The 17,706-nt window shown below is 41.6% G+C and overlaps 1 protein-coding gene across 1 annotated transcript in view; it reads right to left on the bottom strand.

The window, feature by feature from the left end:
- Positions 1-3,061: 3,061 nt before the first annotated feature.
- Parl (presenilin associated rhomboid like) overlaps positions 3,062-17,706 on the bottom strand; it is a 33,241-nt gene continuing 18,596 nt past the window's right edge. Inside the window, exons 5-10 of the mRNA XM_005368935.2 lie at positions 14,497-14,592; positions 13,488-13,637; positions 11,069-11,139; positions 7,258-7,359; positions 7,041-7,138; positions 3,062-3,324 (exon numbers count right to left, since the gene is read on the bottom strand). Coding sequence (XP_005368992.1) covers positions 3,213-3,324; positions 7,041-7,138; positions 7,258-7,359; positions 11,069-11,139; positions 13,488-13,637; positions 14,497-14,592 — 629 coding nt within the window. The 3' untranslated portion in view covers positions 3,062-3,212. The remainder of the gene's footprint in view (positions 3,325-7,040; positions 7,139-7,257; positions 7,360-11,068; positions 11,140-13,487; positions 13,638-14,496; positions 14,593-17,706) is intronic.

Raw genomic sequence — 17,706 nt, forward strand, 5'->3', positions numbered from 1 at the left:
TAGTAGCACTCACCACTGTTTCCCCAGACCCTCATCCCCAAAGCAGGCTGAGTTGGGGAATCCTTGGACCCCACAGATGGAAAGGGGTGCTTGGAGGCAAGCTGGGATGGGATAAATAGAGAAAGCCAATAGCCGGGGAGAAGCCCCAGTGAATGGCTAGAAAGTTTAGGGAATTGGAGGGTGCCTGTACTCCATTCCTGGGGCCTGCTTACATATTCTTGAGCATCATTCTGGCCTTTGTTCTCTTTTAAGTTAACTTGAATTTCATTGAGCTTTTTCATTGTCTTCTTTAAACTCTTTGAATTCTTTGACAGATTTATGATTTTTCTTTTAAATCCATGTCTTGGGGTTCACCTAAATAATTCTTGGCAAACATTTCTACTGGTAGATCTTGAAGAGAAGATACTGACTTGACCTTTCATGTTGTTTGTATTTTGGGGATGAGATTCGGGCATGCCAACTTCACTTCTAAGTCTGATGTGGACAGAGCAGGTTGGGGCTAAAGAGGATGTATGGGTTGGGCCTAGAGGGTGGAAAGAGCTAGGGTAGAATGAAGGTAGATAGCAGGGACTGAGCTGGCATACAGCATGTGCCTCCTGGTCTGAGCCTGGATTTTGGGGTGTAATACACTGGCTAAAATGTCTAGATGTGGCTTGGGAGTGTGGTCTGTGGCTGGGTCATGACAGAAGCAGAGACTGGTTGCAGCGCAGGCAGGCAAGACCAGAGAAAGCTGAGTAGGTGATGCTGGACCCTGGCTAGCTCAGGCAGGTTGTGGAAGAGGCATGGATGGGAGGGTGAGGGAGACTCACTGGGCTAGAGTCTGGATGAGCATGTGGTAGATCGCCTCAGTGGACAGCTTGACTACAATGTACAATGGATCTGTGGTTTACTGAAAAACATGATCAACACATACTGAATAATAGGTTTTTAAAATCAAAAATCTGTTGACTGACATAAAGGAGAACAAAAATAATTTTACCTCATCACTGAAGGAAAAAGGCTCACACACATGCATACACTTGTATACATAAATACATATATGCATTTGAAAGGGAGGTATTAATAAGTATCCTTCTCTTTACTGACTAGGAATACAACTTGAAATTGCATTTGAAATATATGACTTATTTTGTAAAGCAAATATGAATGAACACTACATACCAAAAGAATTCTAAAATAGGTTAATTTTAAAAGCACAGACATGTTGTCTTGAAACATCTAATTTCAGTGTAGTTATCACTGCTGAGCTAAAGTCTTACTCAGACTCACAGAAGAAAAACCATTAATGTGGCTTCTGTTTAAATGAAGTCATACTTACACAGCAATTCTACCAGAGGTAGAGGAAGATGGAAATGAAGGTTTGATAGAGTCCCCAGAGAACAGAGGCAGAATGGAAAGACAAATCCTTGCCAGCAGTCTGCTACAGAGATGGGAATGACTTGAAAAAAGCATTAAGTCCAAGGGAGTAACACAAGCTGTCCCCTGGAATGTCACTTATCTGAGCATATGGTAGGGTGGGATGTGTGAATGGAAATTTCCAGAAAGCAGCTGTATTTGCAAAAGATGATGCTTTAGGTAGTGATGTAGAATTCCCCTCTGTATGCTGTGAATACCATGGTTAATAAAGAAGCTGCTTTAGGCCTATGCAGTGCAGAATAGGGCAAGGCGGGGATTCAAAGCAGATAGAGGAAGAGAGAGTAGGGGAGTCAGGGGGATGTCATGTAGCTGCTGCAGGAGACAGCCGCCGCCAGACTAAACCTCACAGGAAACCACGAGCCTCGTGTGAAATATAAAATAAAAATGGGTTAAGATGTAAGAGCTAGCTAGGAATACGCTAGAGTAATTGGCCAAGCAGTGTTGCAATTAATATATAGTTTGTGTGATTATTTCAGGTCTGGGCAGCCAGGAAACGTATGAGCAGCCTTTGATTACAAATTAGAGCACATATCTTTTTTTTCTAGTTTCTTTTTTTATTAACTTTATAACTAATACCAATCAAAATTTCCACTTCCTCCCCTCCTCCCACTTCCCCCCACACCCCTCCCCCACTCCAGTCATGAGAGAGGGCAGGGTACCCTGTCCTGTGGGAAGTCCAAGGGCCTTCCCACTAAATCCAGGCTTAGGAAGGTATGCATATCCAAATAGAATAGGATCCCAACAAGCCAGGACATGCACTAGAGACAAATTCCAGTGCCATTATCATGGTTTCTCAGTCTGCTCCAATTGTCAGCCCCATTCAGAGGGTTCAGTTTGATCCCATTAGAGCACATATCTCTAAACATAAGGTTGAAACAAGGTTTCCTTTCTGTATTTACCCACCTTATTTCCTTCGCTTGGAGGTGGGATGGGGCTGGTGAGTTCAGAATGGTCATGCACATGTGTGCACATATGTGGAGACCAGAGATAGAATCCAAGTTTTTTCCTCAACTGCTCCCCATTTTATTTTCTGTGGTGGTGTGTTCACACCAATGACCATACATTTCTACACATGTGCAGAGGGCAAAGAAAAACACTTAATGCTCTATCACTTAATGCTCATCCCTTTGAGACAGGTCTCTCACTCAACCTGGAACTCATCAATTGGGTAATCCATCTAGCCGATGTAACCTGGGATTACAGGTGTGTGCCACCACAACAGTTTTCTATGGGTGCTAGGATCCAACCTTAGCTCCTCATGTTTTCATGGCAGGCAACTCTTCTGCCTGAGCCATCTTCCCAACCCCCTCTTCTCCTCTTATCTAGCTGCATCTTTTATCTAGAAAGTAAATTCTAAAACAAGTTTCTGGATATGTTGCTCACTGCCAGAAAAGTCATTTAGGGAAATGCTTGGGAGTGCTGTGGCTGTTATTCCAGACTATGTCAAACAGAAAATGCCCTCAACTTTCTACTGTCAAAGGAAGTCAGAACCAATGCTAAGTAGATGCCAGGTCAGGCATAAAACCAAGGCTCCTCCAAGGTCCCATCAAATCTGTTGAGGATCTCTCACCAGGTTCCAGGCTTGAAGAATGTCATATTTAACAAACCAAGCAAGAGCACCAGTACTCCAAAGGAGCAAATACCATTTACAAACTAGAGATATAAACATTTATTTCATAACTTTGCCATAATTTGCTAATGAGACATGTACTGAGAACATTTAAAACACCAGGGTGGCAGGATGCTGAGTCTTCCAGGCAGCAAGGAGCAGATGTACCATACTGGCCAGTTTTGCATCACTTAGAGCCACCTCCTTTTTTGGGGCCATTAGTCCTTATTTCATGCCAGATTTTCACTAGAGGCTCCCTGTTCTTCCAAATGAGTTCATGACCATAAGTGATATACCATCTGGAGAAAGACAAATAGTCCAATGTTCAAACTATGTGACATGCAAATCTAAATAAACATCACTGCAGCACCGAGTGACACCAGTTTTTTGTTTTGTTTTGTTTTGATTTTTTGTTTTTGCTTTGCTTTTTGTATTTGTTTTCATTAAAAAGAGTATTTGTTTTCTGTGAGTGGGTGCTTTGCCTACATGTATGTCTGTGCACCATGTGTATGCAGTGATACTAGAGGCCAGAAGACAGCACTGCATTCCCAGAAACTGGAGTTACAAACAGTTGTGAGCTGCCGTGTGGGTGCTGGGAACTCAGGTCCTCTGCTCTGAACTGCTGAGCCGTCTGTGCAGCCCCAAGTTGTCACAGTCACTCCACAAAACAGAATACAATAGGTAATTTGATATAAAGCTTTGATATTTATGATATATAAAGGATAAAAGCAGGATAGGCCTGAGTGGCTGCTTGGAAATATGTCACAGCTTTACACAGTTATTAAAGATTGTTCTTGACATTCTGTATCTTGGGGGAGGAGGGCCGGATACCATGGTCTGTGTGTAAAGGTCTTAGAACTCTATCATGTATGTCCCAATGATGGAATTAAGTCTGTGAGGCTTTGCGCAAAATGCCTTTAGCCAAAGAGCCATCTCAAAGGCCCTAAATTATAACTTTCTTATTCACTTCAAGTTAACCATCATGATTCCTTGTTTATTTTTGAGACAAGTTCTCACAATGTAGCCCAAGTTGGCTGGATATTCATGACAATTCTGCCTCCCAAAAGCTGGAAAGAGAAGGATAAACAACCATATCTACCTTTGTTTTTCTCTTTACAAACTAGAGGAAAAGAAGTATATAAGAAAATAATTTGCTTAACATGCTAATAGCTTTGTGTGTCACCCAAGTTCTGACCAAAGATACACTGACTTTTTTTACAATGATTAAAAAGAAATGTCAGGTATGGGACTTACTAATGAGGACTACAATGGTATATGTCCTCCCGCCATTTCCACCTGCCTACACACAGAAGGAGGCCTGCCCACCCAAAACCTGCCTGCAGACAATGAGCAGTGAAGGTGAAAGGTGTAATTCCTTAATCTGCTCAGCCCTTTGGCTAGGAATCAGCAAAGAGCGAGCAGGACCCACACCTGAAATCCTGTGCTCCAACTACTGCTCACAAAGAGCATGGAAGTCATCTCACAGGAACTGAGTGACAGTGCTAACCACATGGGCATGCTGTACCACATGAAACACAGGCTGTGGGGGGTTCATTTAGGGCATCTTCAGTCTCCCATGGAAAAGGCACTGGCTCCTGCAGATGTGAGCTGACAGAGAAAGGCAGCCTAGGAAAGCACCTACTCTTGAAACCTTGACTCGTGTACTCACTTCTCCAAACAGACCTCATGTTCTCAGAGGCAGACAGCAGACTTGATTGACCTCATCCTTTCCTAGACACCTGGTTTTAATTTTTAAGAGAATGGGCATGATGGCCATGCTCTTAATCCTGGCAGAAATGCAGAGGCACGCGGTAGAGGTAGAGGGATCTCTTTGAGTGTCTGGTTAGCCTTGTCTACATACAGAGATCCAGGCCAGACAGGCTTACATAGTGAGAGCCTGTTTCAAAAAGAAAAAAAAGGTATAAAAGACTGAAGGGGTGGAGAGATGGTTCAGAGGTTAAGAGCACTTGGAGCTTTTTAAGTCCCAAGTCCAACTCCCAGCATCAACATGGTGGCTCACAACTGCCTGAAACTCCAGTTTTAGGGGATCTGCTGCCCTCCTATGGCCTCTGTGGGCACCAGTCATGAATGTGGAAAACAGACATACATGTCGGTAAGATACTGATACACATAAGAATAAATATACTGTGAACAGTGCTCTATCTGATTTACATAGTACCAAAACAGCAACGTAACATTTTAACATGTCAAAAATATCTGAATATTCATTTTTCATTGTAAAGGTTTTGCCTTATACCAGGATTTTAATTCCTGCTTATAAAAACTGGAGACAATAACACACACCTGTAATCCTAGCTCTCGGGAAACTGAGGCATGAGAATTGTCACAAGTTCAAGGACAGCCTGAGTTGTATATTGAATAAGAGGTCAGACAGGAGCTACACAGAAAGACCTCGTCTTGAAAACAAACAAACAAATCACACCAATTAATTGGAGCTAAAGTAAGATTCTCTCATGCATGTAGAAGAGAAAAAGGACTGTCCCAAGAACAAATGTAAAACCCTTAGAAGTGAATCACTTGTCAAGAACTCACCATGAACATGATCTTTCCAAATCTTTTGATCCTACTAACTGCAAGCAGAACCAAACATTTCAGTCTGGCAGGCAACTACTCGATTATACTCATGAATATAGATTAACCGGTGGCATGGCTAAGGCCAAGTAGGAAGACACAGTTTTGCTTCAGGGGATTGAACTGAGGACCCCACACGTTAGGCTGTGCATCACCACCAAGCTACACCAGTGTTGAAGAAACTTTCCTGATGCAGTGAACAAGCTAGTATTCTGCAATCACTGGCGGTGTGATCATCGACAAATTATCCATCCCTCCTTTTGGGGGGCATGTAATTCCACGGTAGTGTGGGGATATACATGCATGTGGGTGTACACATGTATGGGTATGTATATGTGTTTATGTGGGGAGCGTGCATGTGTGTATGCACCTGTGAGGACGGTGCATGGACACGTGTGTGAGGAAGTGCATGTCAATCAAAGGATAACTTGCAGGAGCCAGTTCTCACCTTCCACCATGTGTATCCTGGGGATTGCACTTGGGATTAAGCTGGACAGCAAGCACCCTTACTCACTGAGCCCTCTCAATAGCCCAAGCTTCTGATTCCTTTCTAAACACAAAAAAGATGAGTCTGGGACATGACTGAGATCCACTACACGAAAAGGGTTGAAATTAGAAGAGCCAAGAGAAAGGATTCCTCTGCTTTTCAGATCCTGGACTTTAAAGTGTATTTGATACAATTAACTTCAGAATAAAAGAAAAGGTAGAACAATAAAAACCCACCAGGGGAAAAGATGCTATGAAAATACATGTAAAGTACAGCTAAACTTAGACTTCACAAAGCATAGCTACTTCTCAAAGTCTTTGTCTCAGACTGTCTATAATGTGCCGCTCTAAGAGCTAGAACACGCATGTGCCGTTCTTTAGTCACCACGGAAATTACACACAGCACAGCAGCACTGCTTCACTTAGGAAGATCTTCTGTTCTGTTTAAATTCAGGCAAAAACAAATTTCCTGAAGTGCAACTGTGTGTGTGACCATACACCCAGTGTGCTCAGTCTGGTGTGTGTGACCATGCACCCAGTGTGCTCAGTCTGGTGTGTCTGACCATACACCCAGTGTGCTCAGTCTGGTGTGTGTGATCAAACACCCAGTGTGCTTAGTCTGGTGTGTTGCAAAACGAAACCGTGGGTTTCTATTTAATTTTCTAGTCTCTACTTCAACACCTGCCATTCCTGTGACTCAGTTTCTATCATTAAACAGGAACCTAAAGTAACTAGCTTGGTGTTGGCATGTAGCAGACGTCAGGTACCATCCACACTGGCACACGGTCCACACCAGCCTCTACCTAGACACAGCACACTCTCCCACACACGCAATGCAGGGAGAAAAATGGCTGCACCAGCTCTGTACACCAGTAAGATGGGACCAGCAAGGGGTGGGGAAAGCAACAACTCAGCACCTGATTCTGCTCAAACTTACATTCCAAAGAGAGCTCCCCCAAGATGCGCTGCATGATCAAAGAATTTCCATCCCAGGATCATCCCAGCTGTATCCATGGCAATGATGGCTTTTAAGGCCTGGAAGCCAGGGAGAGAAAAGAGAAATGGTACAATTTTGCTCCTCCACTTTCAATTTAAGGGCGAGATTTCAGACGCTGTCTGACCAGGCTGCAACCAGAACTCCACCGGGTACTCACGTTGCCTGCTGTGAAGGTGAACACTGGGAGGAAGATGATGGCGAGCCTCCCTTCTGGAATCTTGGTGCAAACTGCTGCAAGCACAGTCATGATTGCTCCTGACTGCAAGGTAAGGAACATGATGGTGAGGACAGCGGATACCATGTGACCAGGGGATGCCTAGGCTCTGAGCAGGCCAGTGCACTCCACATCCACACAAATCTTAAAAACTTTTCACTGTGAATGTGAACAGTATCAGGGAAAGGGATCCAAGCTGTCACACAATGCTGCAAATAATCCCTAGAAACAGACTATACTTTCACTATGGAGAACTTAAATATATCATAATGACCACATGCATCCTTAATGAGCGCCAAGGACATCATTAAACATGCCACACACTTAAGAAAGAAAGTCTAGCAGCTCTCTAACTGTTGCAGTGAGCTATGGAGTGGGCAGCTTTTTCTTACAATTTAAATTTAATAATGGCTTTGAGATATTTTTCTGCAATACAGAAATTTAACAAACCTCTATTAATGCTAATCATAATCCTAATATTCTGAATGGTAGACTATCTCAAAAACTCGATCATAATTCCTTGTTTAAGTTAGCTCTCATGATACACATTCATTCAGCTATTTGAATCCTAACACAGTCGGCATGATATTATACACTAGAGACACAGAGGTGAAAAAACATTTCCAACTTTATGGACCTTACAGCATAGCAGGAAAGACAGTGAAGAAAAACAAGCAATTCTGAGATCAGAAGGAGAGGTGCTGTGTGCCAAGGCAGCACATGGAAACCCAGACTCAGCCATCAGCTGCATGGAGCTTAGGGGAAGAGACAGGAAGCGCATGCTGGAGAGCAACACAGCAGAACCAAGTGAGCTGCACAGCTTGGCAGAGGACTTCAAAGATCCGAGTGCGAAGTACAGAGAACAGGGTAAAAACACAGCGTGGCAGGCACTCAAGGTAGTTTTTTTTCTAACACAGGTCACAGCAGATACAAAGATGTCTACTAACGGAACAATGTAGTAAGAACAAATCTACTTATCAAAAATAATCTCCATAGACACTCTACAAAGGGCTTCGCTGTCATTCTTCTCAAGTATTGGGTCAGAAAGGTAAACCGTGACAGACTGAAGGAGTCTTGGCGTAACATCCCAGCACACAAAAAGGACAGCATGGAAGACATCAAGTATGGCCTAGAGCCAAAGGGGCTTTGCCAGTGCTGATTCTAGCTAAGAGGATACACATGTCACCTTTGCAAAAAAGAATCACAGTGAAAACAGACTCGAACTAAAATAATCAACAGATATTATTATCAGTAGAGCGTGTGACAGGGAGAAGTTGATGAACAAAGTATTTACATAATCTAAAAACGTCTCCTCACATATATTAATTTTAAAAGAAAAATGTAGTATAGAGGCTGGACAACATCTGAGACATTCACCACAAAAAGAGACGACACCACGTGCCTGGTCCTAGCAGAAATGATCCTGAGGATACCATTTATCTAATATTCCCGCCCAAGACAAACAAGCTGATTGAGTCTTGAGGAAAAAGAAAATCCACAATAGCCTCCCTGTTTGTTCTAAAACACTGGGAGCATGAAAAACAAGGACAACCTGCAGAAATGTGACAGCTCTGAGAAGCCAAAAAAAAAAATAACAACTAAATGTATACATGAGCTTACGGGGAACAGTACTAGAACAACTTCATAAGTGGTATATGGATTATAAAGTTTATCTCTTTAATAATGGTGCTGTGGACTATGGAAAAATATTTGTGTTTCTAGGAAGCAAATGCTGAAGTATACAGAAACAAAGAGACACAATATAAGAAACTTTTCTTAAGGACAGTAGCTCAACACACAGAAAGCACTGGACACTAAAGCCTGATGACCTGAATCCAGCACCCAGAACCAAATGCAGAAAAAGAGCCAACCCCAAAAGCTGTCCTCTGACCTTCATCTGCACACCACAGCAAATGTGTGCCCAAGGACACTGTGTCTGTCTCTGTCTTACAGAGAGAGAGAGGTCTCTGTCTTAGAGAGAGAGAGAGAGAGAGAGAGAGAGAGAGAGAGAGAGAGAGAAACTGCTCAAAAGGTTCTGAAAAGAGTAAGTATGGTTAGAGAGGAAATGATGCATGGCAAAATGTTAAAAGCTAGTGGATCTGTGCTAAGACTTCAGATTTGATTTAAAATGAAGCATAGAATTAAATAAATAAAACAACATAGGAGTAAAGTCTTTGTGATTGGGTCAGGGAAAACTTTCCTCACCAAAAGTGACTTCTAGTAAGTAAATTAAGCTTCATGCAAATTAACAGCATACTCTTTGAAAGAAATTGTTCAAGACAAGACAAGGTAGGCTAAAAAAAAAAATGTTTGCTGGTTAAAATTCTGATAAAAGCCAGGAAGGTAGAGGGAACAGGATGTACATAAGTACATCTCAAACAACGGCCTAACAAAGCACTTGTTCCCAGAAAATATTGTGAATATTTAGCAAGCTCAATTAAACATATAAATGAGCAAAAGATAATTTAAAGATGATGCTTGAAGAACAAACACAAAATCATCAACATCATTAGCTTTTATTGGGGAAAATAGCCACCAGGCCACACTGTGAGTGGGTGAAGCCATAGAGCCTGGGACTCTCACACTCTGCTGGCAGGAAAGGACAGAACACAGTGGTCCTTGTGCTACCAGTCTGTAGGTTCTTAAACATTAACATCGGCACCCTATGATATGGTCACTCGACTCTAAAAAATGAAAGCACTGTCCACACAGGGGCTATACACAAAATGTCCGCAGCACTTGTTGGTTTGTTTCATTGCTTGAGACAAGGTCTCAGCATAGCCCTTGCTGACCTGGCACCCTCTATGTAGACCAGGCTAGCCAAGTGCTGGTATTAAAGGCATGTGCCACCATGAATGGTCCAGTAACTGAATCTAGGTAGTGTTCAGAGCACAGTAGCAGATTTAAGTATGTAATGACAGTATCTAATGTTAAGAGTGGGCTCTCGTTATTCTGACATACTTTTTCTAAAACGTACTATATTCCAGTACATACATACAAACAAACAATAGTTAAAAGCTATAGAGACGGGTCAGGTATGGTGGCGCACACCTTTAATCCCAGCACTCAGCTAAGGAGACCAAGGCAAGTGGATCTCTGTGAATTCCAGGCCAGCCAGAAATAAACAGTCAGACCCTGTCTCAAAACACAAACAATAAAACAAAATTTTAAAAAAAAAGAGGAAGCTGGGCAATGGTGGCGCACACCTTTAATCCCAGCACTCGGGAGGCAGAGGCAGGCGGATCTCTGTGAGTTCGAGACCAGCCTGGTCTACAGAGCTAGTTCCAGGACAGGCTCGAAAACCACAGAGAAACCCTGTCTCGAAAAACCAAAAAAAAAAAGAGGAAAGAACTAGTTCCACCAAGTTATGTTCTGTCCCCCCAACACAAGTCCCAGAGCAACCACACATGGCACACACAACCAACAAAGGTGAAGTAAAAAAGCTGCAGTCTCAACACTTCAGTTGTACAAATGTACAAACTCCAAGTTTGACATAAATGTGTCAAACAAATCGTTTCCATGTTAATTTACTCATTATTTACTCTTAGACGGATTCAGGGAGACATAAGGGAACAGCAGGATGAGAGTATATGGAAGCTGTACTCATGTGCAGCTTTCTCATAAACAATCATTTCTCAATGAAATTTAAAGTTAGATCAGAAAATATTTAATTAGATATACAAGAGAAAGAGAGGGAGGGAGGGAGAGAGGGAGGGAGGAAGGGAGGGAGGAAGGGGAAATGAAGACTACTTACTGCACCCAGTGAAGGTCCGTATCTCCCCGTGGCAACTTTGCACACATAACTGACAAAATTGGAAATGACACCTATAAAATAAGCCACATTTCAACAAGTCACCTATAAAAAGTACTATTGTATTTTTTCTTTTAGACATACTGCTAATTGAGCCCAGGGCCTTAAGCACACCAGACTAGCACTACCACTGAACTCTGCCCCAGCCCTTAGCGTCTGTATTTTAGTCTCCACTCCAGTTGTAGTACTGGTTTGCTTTTCTTCTTTAGTGGCGTATTTTGCTTTGTAGCCCAGGTTGACCTCAAGGCCACTATTCTCTGCCACAGCCTCCTGAGTATTGGGCTTAAAGCAATGGTGTAAGGTTTCTATTCAGATCAATCTAAGGGTGCCAGTATGAAGCCCATTCTACTATCATTTCAGCTCATTTATAGGGCAATGTCCTGAATGGCGTGTCCTTTCCTAGATAGACCCCACACACGACTCACCGAGTGACACAGGGTATCCACTTACCTCTCAGGTATCATTTTCCTAATCTACAACATGAGAAAAGGCCAGTACTCAAACTTCCCAGCTATCTCAGACCCCTGGACTCACCTCCAGAAACAGGGGGTCTATTAGGTCCTGCTGGCTTTAGTGCCATAGAACTCAACATCATTTTTCTTTTCTTTGGAGACAGGCCTGGAACTCACTATAAAGATCACACTCGCCTCAAACTCATACAGCGAACGCCTGCCTCTATCTCCTGAATGCTGAGATTAAAGGCATGTACCACCACACCTGACTCTCAGTGTCTTTTTTTTGGTGGGGAGGGGATTCAAGACAGAGTTTCTCTGTGTACCCCGGCTGTCCTAGACATCACTCTGTGGACCTGTGGACCAGGCTGGCTTGAAGTTAGAGATTCACCTGCTTCTGCCTCCCCCATGCTGGGATAAAAGTGTGCCTCTCCAAGTCATTTTTAAAAACAACTCCACGGGCTGGAGACATGGCCCAATGGTTAGGATTAAGGACTGCTCTTCTAGAGGACCCCAGCTCAATTTCCTGCACCACATAATGACTCACAACCATGTAACTCCAGTCTTAGGAAATCTTCTGGACTCAGCAAGCCCTGCATGCGCTATATAAATACACATATAGGCGAAATTGCTAGAGAATATTATGTTAAGGTATGTTACTTTTGTTTATGTTGCATTTGTTTAACTCTCTGAAGATGCAATACTTTGCTGTCTGGAACTCCTGATGGTCTAATAAAGATCTGAAAGGCCAATAGCGAGGCAGGAGAAAGGCTAGTCTGGGCTGGCAGGCAGAGAGAATAAATAGAAGTAGAAATCTGGGAGGGGGAGAAGTAGCCAGAGGAGGAGGACACCAGGGCCAGCCATCGAGCTACACAGCAATCCACAGAGTAAGAGTAAGATTTAGAGAACTAAGAGAATGGGAAAAGTCTAGAGGCAAAAGGCAAAGGGATAATATAAGTTAAGAAAGCTGATAAGAAACAAGCCAAGCTAAGGCCAAGCATTTATAACTAAGAATAAGTCTCTGTATGATTTATTTGGGAGCCAGGTGGCGGGCCCCACAAAGAGCAAAAAGAGTAAAAAACATACTACTACTGCTCCTACTACTATTACACAAAACACCCATATACATAAAATAAAATTAAAAATAAAATTTGATCAACTGTTCATTCTGCAGTAGTGGCAACCTGGAATCCTATGCTACAATTCCCCAGTTGAGATATGGAGAAGAGGCCATCCAGGACAGCCAACATGCCATTCTACAGAGGAAACAGAGCATACTCACTACTGTTTTGTTTAGAGACAGGCTGTCACTCTGAAGCCCAGGCTGGCCTCAAACTCTCATGAAACCCTGTACCTCAGTTTCCCAAATGCTGGTCTGTAGCATAAGCCACCACCACTTCCAGGGACACTCACTAATTTTTTTGGTGCTAAGGATCCAAACCTAAATCATGTGCATGCTAGGTAAGGGCTTCACACCACTGAGTTATGTCTTCAGCCCAACACAAATTACTCTGATGGCTAATCTAAAGATTTCTAACAACTGAACACACTGGGGGAAATAAACCACATGGTGAAGATAGCTGGGAAGTCTGGAAACCATCTATTTATAAGATGGCTGATCTGAATTCAAAACCAATGTCCAGGGAGATAAAAATGCTATGTTTAAATAGCACTCTATTCCTGAATCTTAGCTTGATTTACTGAAAACCAAGCATACATGGGGATCTATCAGAAGAGAAGCAGGGAAGGAACAATTCCGTTTGTCTGTGATGCCCTTCTATACACACGTTTGATAAATAAATCCATCCCAAGCATTTGCTGTGTACAGAATATCACTGTAACCATTCCTCTGTCCCTTCTGTAGGGAAATGAGTCTTACAGTTCCAACGTTCTCAGAGTAAAGCTATTACCTGCAGACAGGTACACTGCCACAAACTGCTCTTGACCCAGAATGTTCACGATGCTAGATGAGAAACTCCATAAAACATACATATTTGCTGCCATGTGGAACAAGGAGAAATGACTGAACGTTGACAGCAACATTGGAGAACAAAGAACCTCTACGAGAGAAGGAAGAATGTGGTAAACATGCAATACTAGGCCATAAGTTTTACTCATTTTAAGCTTGTCTCATTGTTGTTATTAAATCAAGCATAAGAATCCAAAACAGTCAGTTAAAACTTTTTTTTTAAATATTTATTTATTTATTTAGTATACAATGTTCTGTCTGTATGCCTACAGGCCAGAAGAGGGCGTCAGACCTCCTTACAGATGGTTGTGAGCCACCATGCGGTTGCTGGGAATTGAACTCAGGACCTTTGGAAGAACAGGCAGTGCTCTTAACCACTGAGCCATCTCTCCAGCCCGAGTCAGTTAAAAACTTTAAATGAGATGGTTTAACAGAGCATTTCCTAAGATGTCCCTAAACATCCAGTGATCATTCTGAAGTTCAAAAACTTGTCCTTATCACTATAGCATGAGGAAATTACTTCAATTACAGACACAAAATTACATATAACATTGTCCTCAAAAAATAAGCCTGAATGATTATAGATCTTAACTTCAAAATCTTTATTTTAATTTCTTTTAATTTAAGTGTATGGGTGCTTGTCTGTTTGTATGTCCGTGTGCCCCTGGTGCTCAAACAAGGTCAGAAGAGGGCAATGGATATCCTGGAACTGAGGTTATAGGCAGTTAGGAGTCACCATGTGGGTGACTGAAATAAACCCTGGGTCCCCTGGAAAAACAGTCAGTGTTCTTCACTGCTAACCCATCTCTCCAACCACATATCTAATTGGTGGGGGGTTACCTCTGTACTTTGTGCTTAACTACTGACAAATAACTCATTCCTGTAACATTCTGATTAAAACAAACCATATTTTCCATATTATTTCTACCTCAAAATAAATTCACACTTACTTGACGCTGGGTTGGATGTAAAATATCTGATCATGGTTCGATGCAGCGATGGGACCCTCCATAGGCAAAATACTAGAGCATTTGCAGCTATGATACCTACAAAATAGAATTGAACAACGTTAAATAAAAGCCAAGAATGTCTGACCCAGTCCACCTGGCGTTTCCCTGCCACAATTACATGAGTGCACTATGTTTTTGGCAAGGGGGAGTGTGCTTAGAAGCACAAACCATGTCAATGCCTTTAAAGTGCCAAAACCATCACATGGTGGTGAATCAATGCTTTTCTGGAAAGCTGCAAATGCTCTAGAACAGGCTTTTATTTTGACAAAGTTATTTATTTATGGCAGAACCACACACACAACTTTTAGAATCATTCTTGCCTTCCTTGCTGTTGCAGGGTCTCAATCACTACCTGGTGTTGGGTTGTGTACTCCAGGCTCGCCAGCCTATCAGCATCAAGTATCTACCATGTCTCTACCCAGTTTTCTCAGGGTCTCTTAGAGATACCATCACCCCCAGACAATAGGAAGTAGTCTAGAAAACACGATGCCCACACTCCCAAGAGGTGGGATGGGTGGCTTTTGGTTGTTCAATGGAATATGGATGGTTATTATCATTTAGGGGGTTGATTATAAGTTGTTGTTGGTCATGGTCAGGAAAAAAGCTGAGTAAAGAAGGTTAGATTCAGGGATCTCTTTCTGAAGGAAAAATAGGGGGATTTAGTATAAAAAGGATGGGATAAAAGGGTGAATTGTTGAGTCTACTTTTGAACTAAAAAACAACTACTAGTCTGAACTATTTTACATTGGTAAGGATTTTGTATATGATACAAATTTAAGGGTTACTTTTGTTATACTTTACATATTTTTCTATTCTTGTTTAAGGTGTTACACCTATGCAGCTCACTTAAAAATGCAAAGTTTTAGTTCTTGAAAGCTGTTTAGTATCATAAAGACACACAAGTTAGTAGTCATCTATAACAATCAAACATGTAGTCATGTTAGGTACGTATTCCAGGTCAAACAGATAAATTTTAAATAGAAAGATGATTTTCAAACACATCATAAACCTACAGAATATGGCATTTAAAATGTTTTTAATAACATAAGACTTTTCATGACAGTGAAAGATGTCTGCTTCTGGAAGCACCAATTTACTTTTAAACAGAATGATGGGAATCAAAAAACTAACACAGTTTGCTTTTATTTGTGGCAAGGTTAGTCACTGGACAAGAAACTCTCCTTGCCTCAACTGCTAACAATATGCTGTCCAAATTGGACAAGGAAGACACAAAAGAAAGTGACTGCCAAACTTTGCCAAGACAAGGTAGGACACTCCTTCAAAATTCTTGCTTCACAGAAAAGTCTGTCAGATATTATTCTACAGAAGCCAAAGATGAATGCCCCGATGTTAATCCTTAGGACCATCCAGGAACCTAGCTGTCCCTGTAATTTTAGTTTTAGAAATTGTTTGCTCTGCACTTTCTGCTTACTCAGGTAATATATCCTTCTTGGGTCTCTGATGGGAACTGAAGACTAGATAGTTATATCCTTTTCTTTGTTATCAGTTTAAAAAAAAACCAAAAAAAAGATATAAAGTTTATAAAGATTGAGAGATAAAAAAATTAAACTGTTGATCTAAGAAAATGATTTAAGGTCTAAAATGATATTTTTAGGATGGTAATACAAGTTATGATAGAAAGTTATTTAAGTTAAAACTTTGGACTCATTAAAATAGTATAAATAATACAGTACTTTCTCCGAACTGCTGTGGGACAATGGTTTTACCCTGTAAAGATTTGTTTCTTGTACTTGATTAACAAAATGCTGAATGGCCAGTAGCCAGGCAGAAAGTATAGGTGGGGTGACCAGGCAAGAAGTAGAGGTGAAGCAATGACAACAGGAGAATTCTGGGAAGAGAAAAAGTCAGTCTGCAGTTGTCACCCAGACAGAGAGGAAGCCAGACACAGAACAAGTAAGACATGACTTCCTTGATGAAAAAGGTACCAAGCCACGTGGCTAACACAGATAAGAATTATGGGCTAATATAAGTTATAAGAGTTAATAAGAAGCCTGAGATACTAGGCCAATCAGTTTATAATTAATGTAGACCTCTGAGTGTTTCTTTGGGACTGAACGGCTGCAGGACCCGGGACACAAACCTCTGTCAACATTGAATTTGAAAATATACATGGACTATACATTGTGAACATAATTCTTATCTGATAATTGCCCTTATTGTATATAGTTTTACTATGTTAGAGTTAAAATCTTTCCCTTTTTATTTAGATCTGATAATTGTTCTTCTTATATATAGTTTTACAGTGTTAGAGTTAAACCCTTTCCTTTTATTTAGACAAAAGGGGGGAAATGCTGCAGAATATTTGTGTATACTGTAAAGATGTGCTTCCACTTCAGGCGCCTTCTGATTGGTTTAATAGAGTTGATGGCCAAGAGCTAGGCAGTAGAGAATAGGCAGGATTTCCAGGGAGAGGAAGAAGGACCTAGGCACACAGATATCGCCAGAGACTTTTAAGTCAGACATATGGAACAAAACAGAGATTACCAAGCCACATAGCAGAATGTAAATTAATAGAGACTTTTAGTTATAAGAGCTAGTTGGAAAAAGCCTAAGCTAAGGACAAGCTTTCATAATATTGTCTCCATGTCATTATTGGGGAGCTGACAGTTCCACAAAAGAAATTCTGACTATATTTTAAAAAGCTTGTTACAGGGTTGTTTAGGGAATCCCCCACCCCCACCCACCCAAAGTCAGGCTGAAAATCTAAGCAGAATGGGAAAGTAATCAAAATGGAAAAGCACCAGTGTCAAATCTAACTCTGAAGAAGGCTATTCAGCCTTCTCCTTTACCTCACTGACACCAACAGAGTAAGTACATAGACTTCTTTCTGGGTTAAGGACTGGCTCAGTCAGTAAAGATGCTGTGCAAGCACGGGGAACTGAGTCAAATCCTTAATACCCATGTAAAAGTTTTTAAAAATTTAAACAAAGATGAGTGTGCTCATGCACACCTTTAATCAATCCCACATGGATGGATGGAGACAGGGGGATCTTGGGGTTTGCTAGCCAACCAGTGAGCTCCAGTTGAGTGAAGACCCTTTCCTAAGGTGGAGAACAACTGAGGAAGAGGCGTGACCAACTTTTGGCCTCCACATATTTATTCATGGCTGTATACACACACATACACACA

The sequence above is a fragment of the Microtus ochrogaster genome, unplaced genomic scaffold (assembly GCF_000317375.1).
Source record: "Microtus ochrogaster isolate Prairie Vole_2 unplaced genomic scaffold, MicOch1.0 UNK43, whole genome shotgun sequence".
Classification (NCBI taxonomy): Eukaryota; Metazoa; Chordata; class Mammalia; order Rodentia; family Cricetidae; genus Microtus; species Microtus ochrogaster.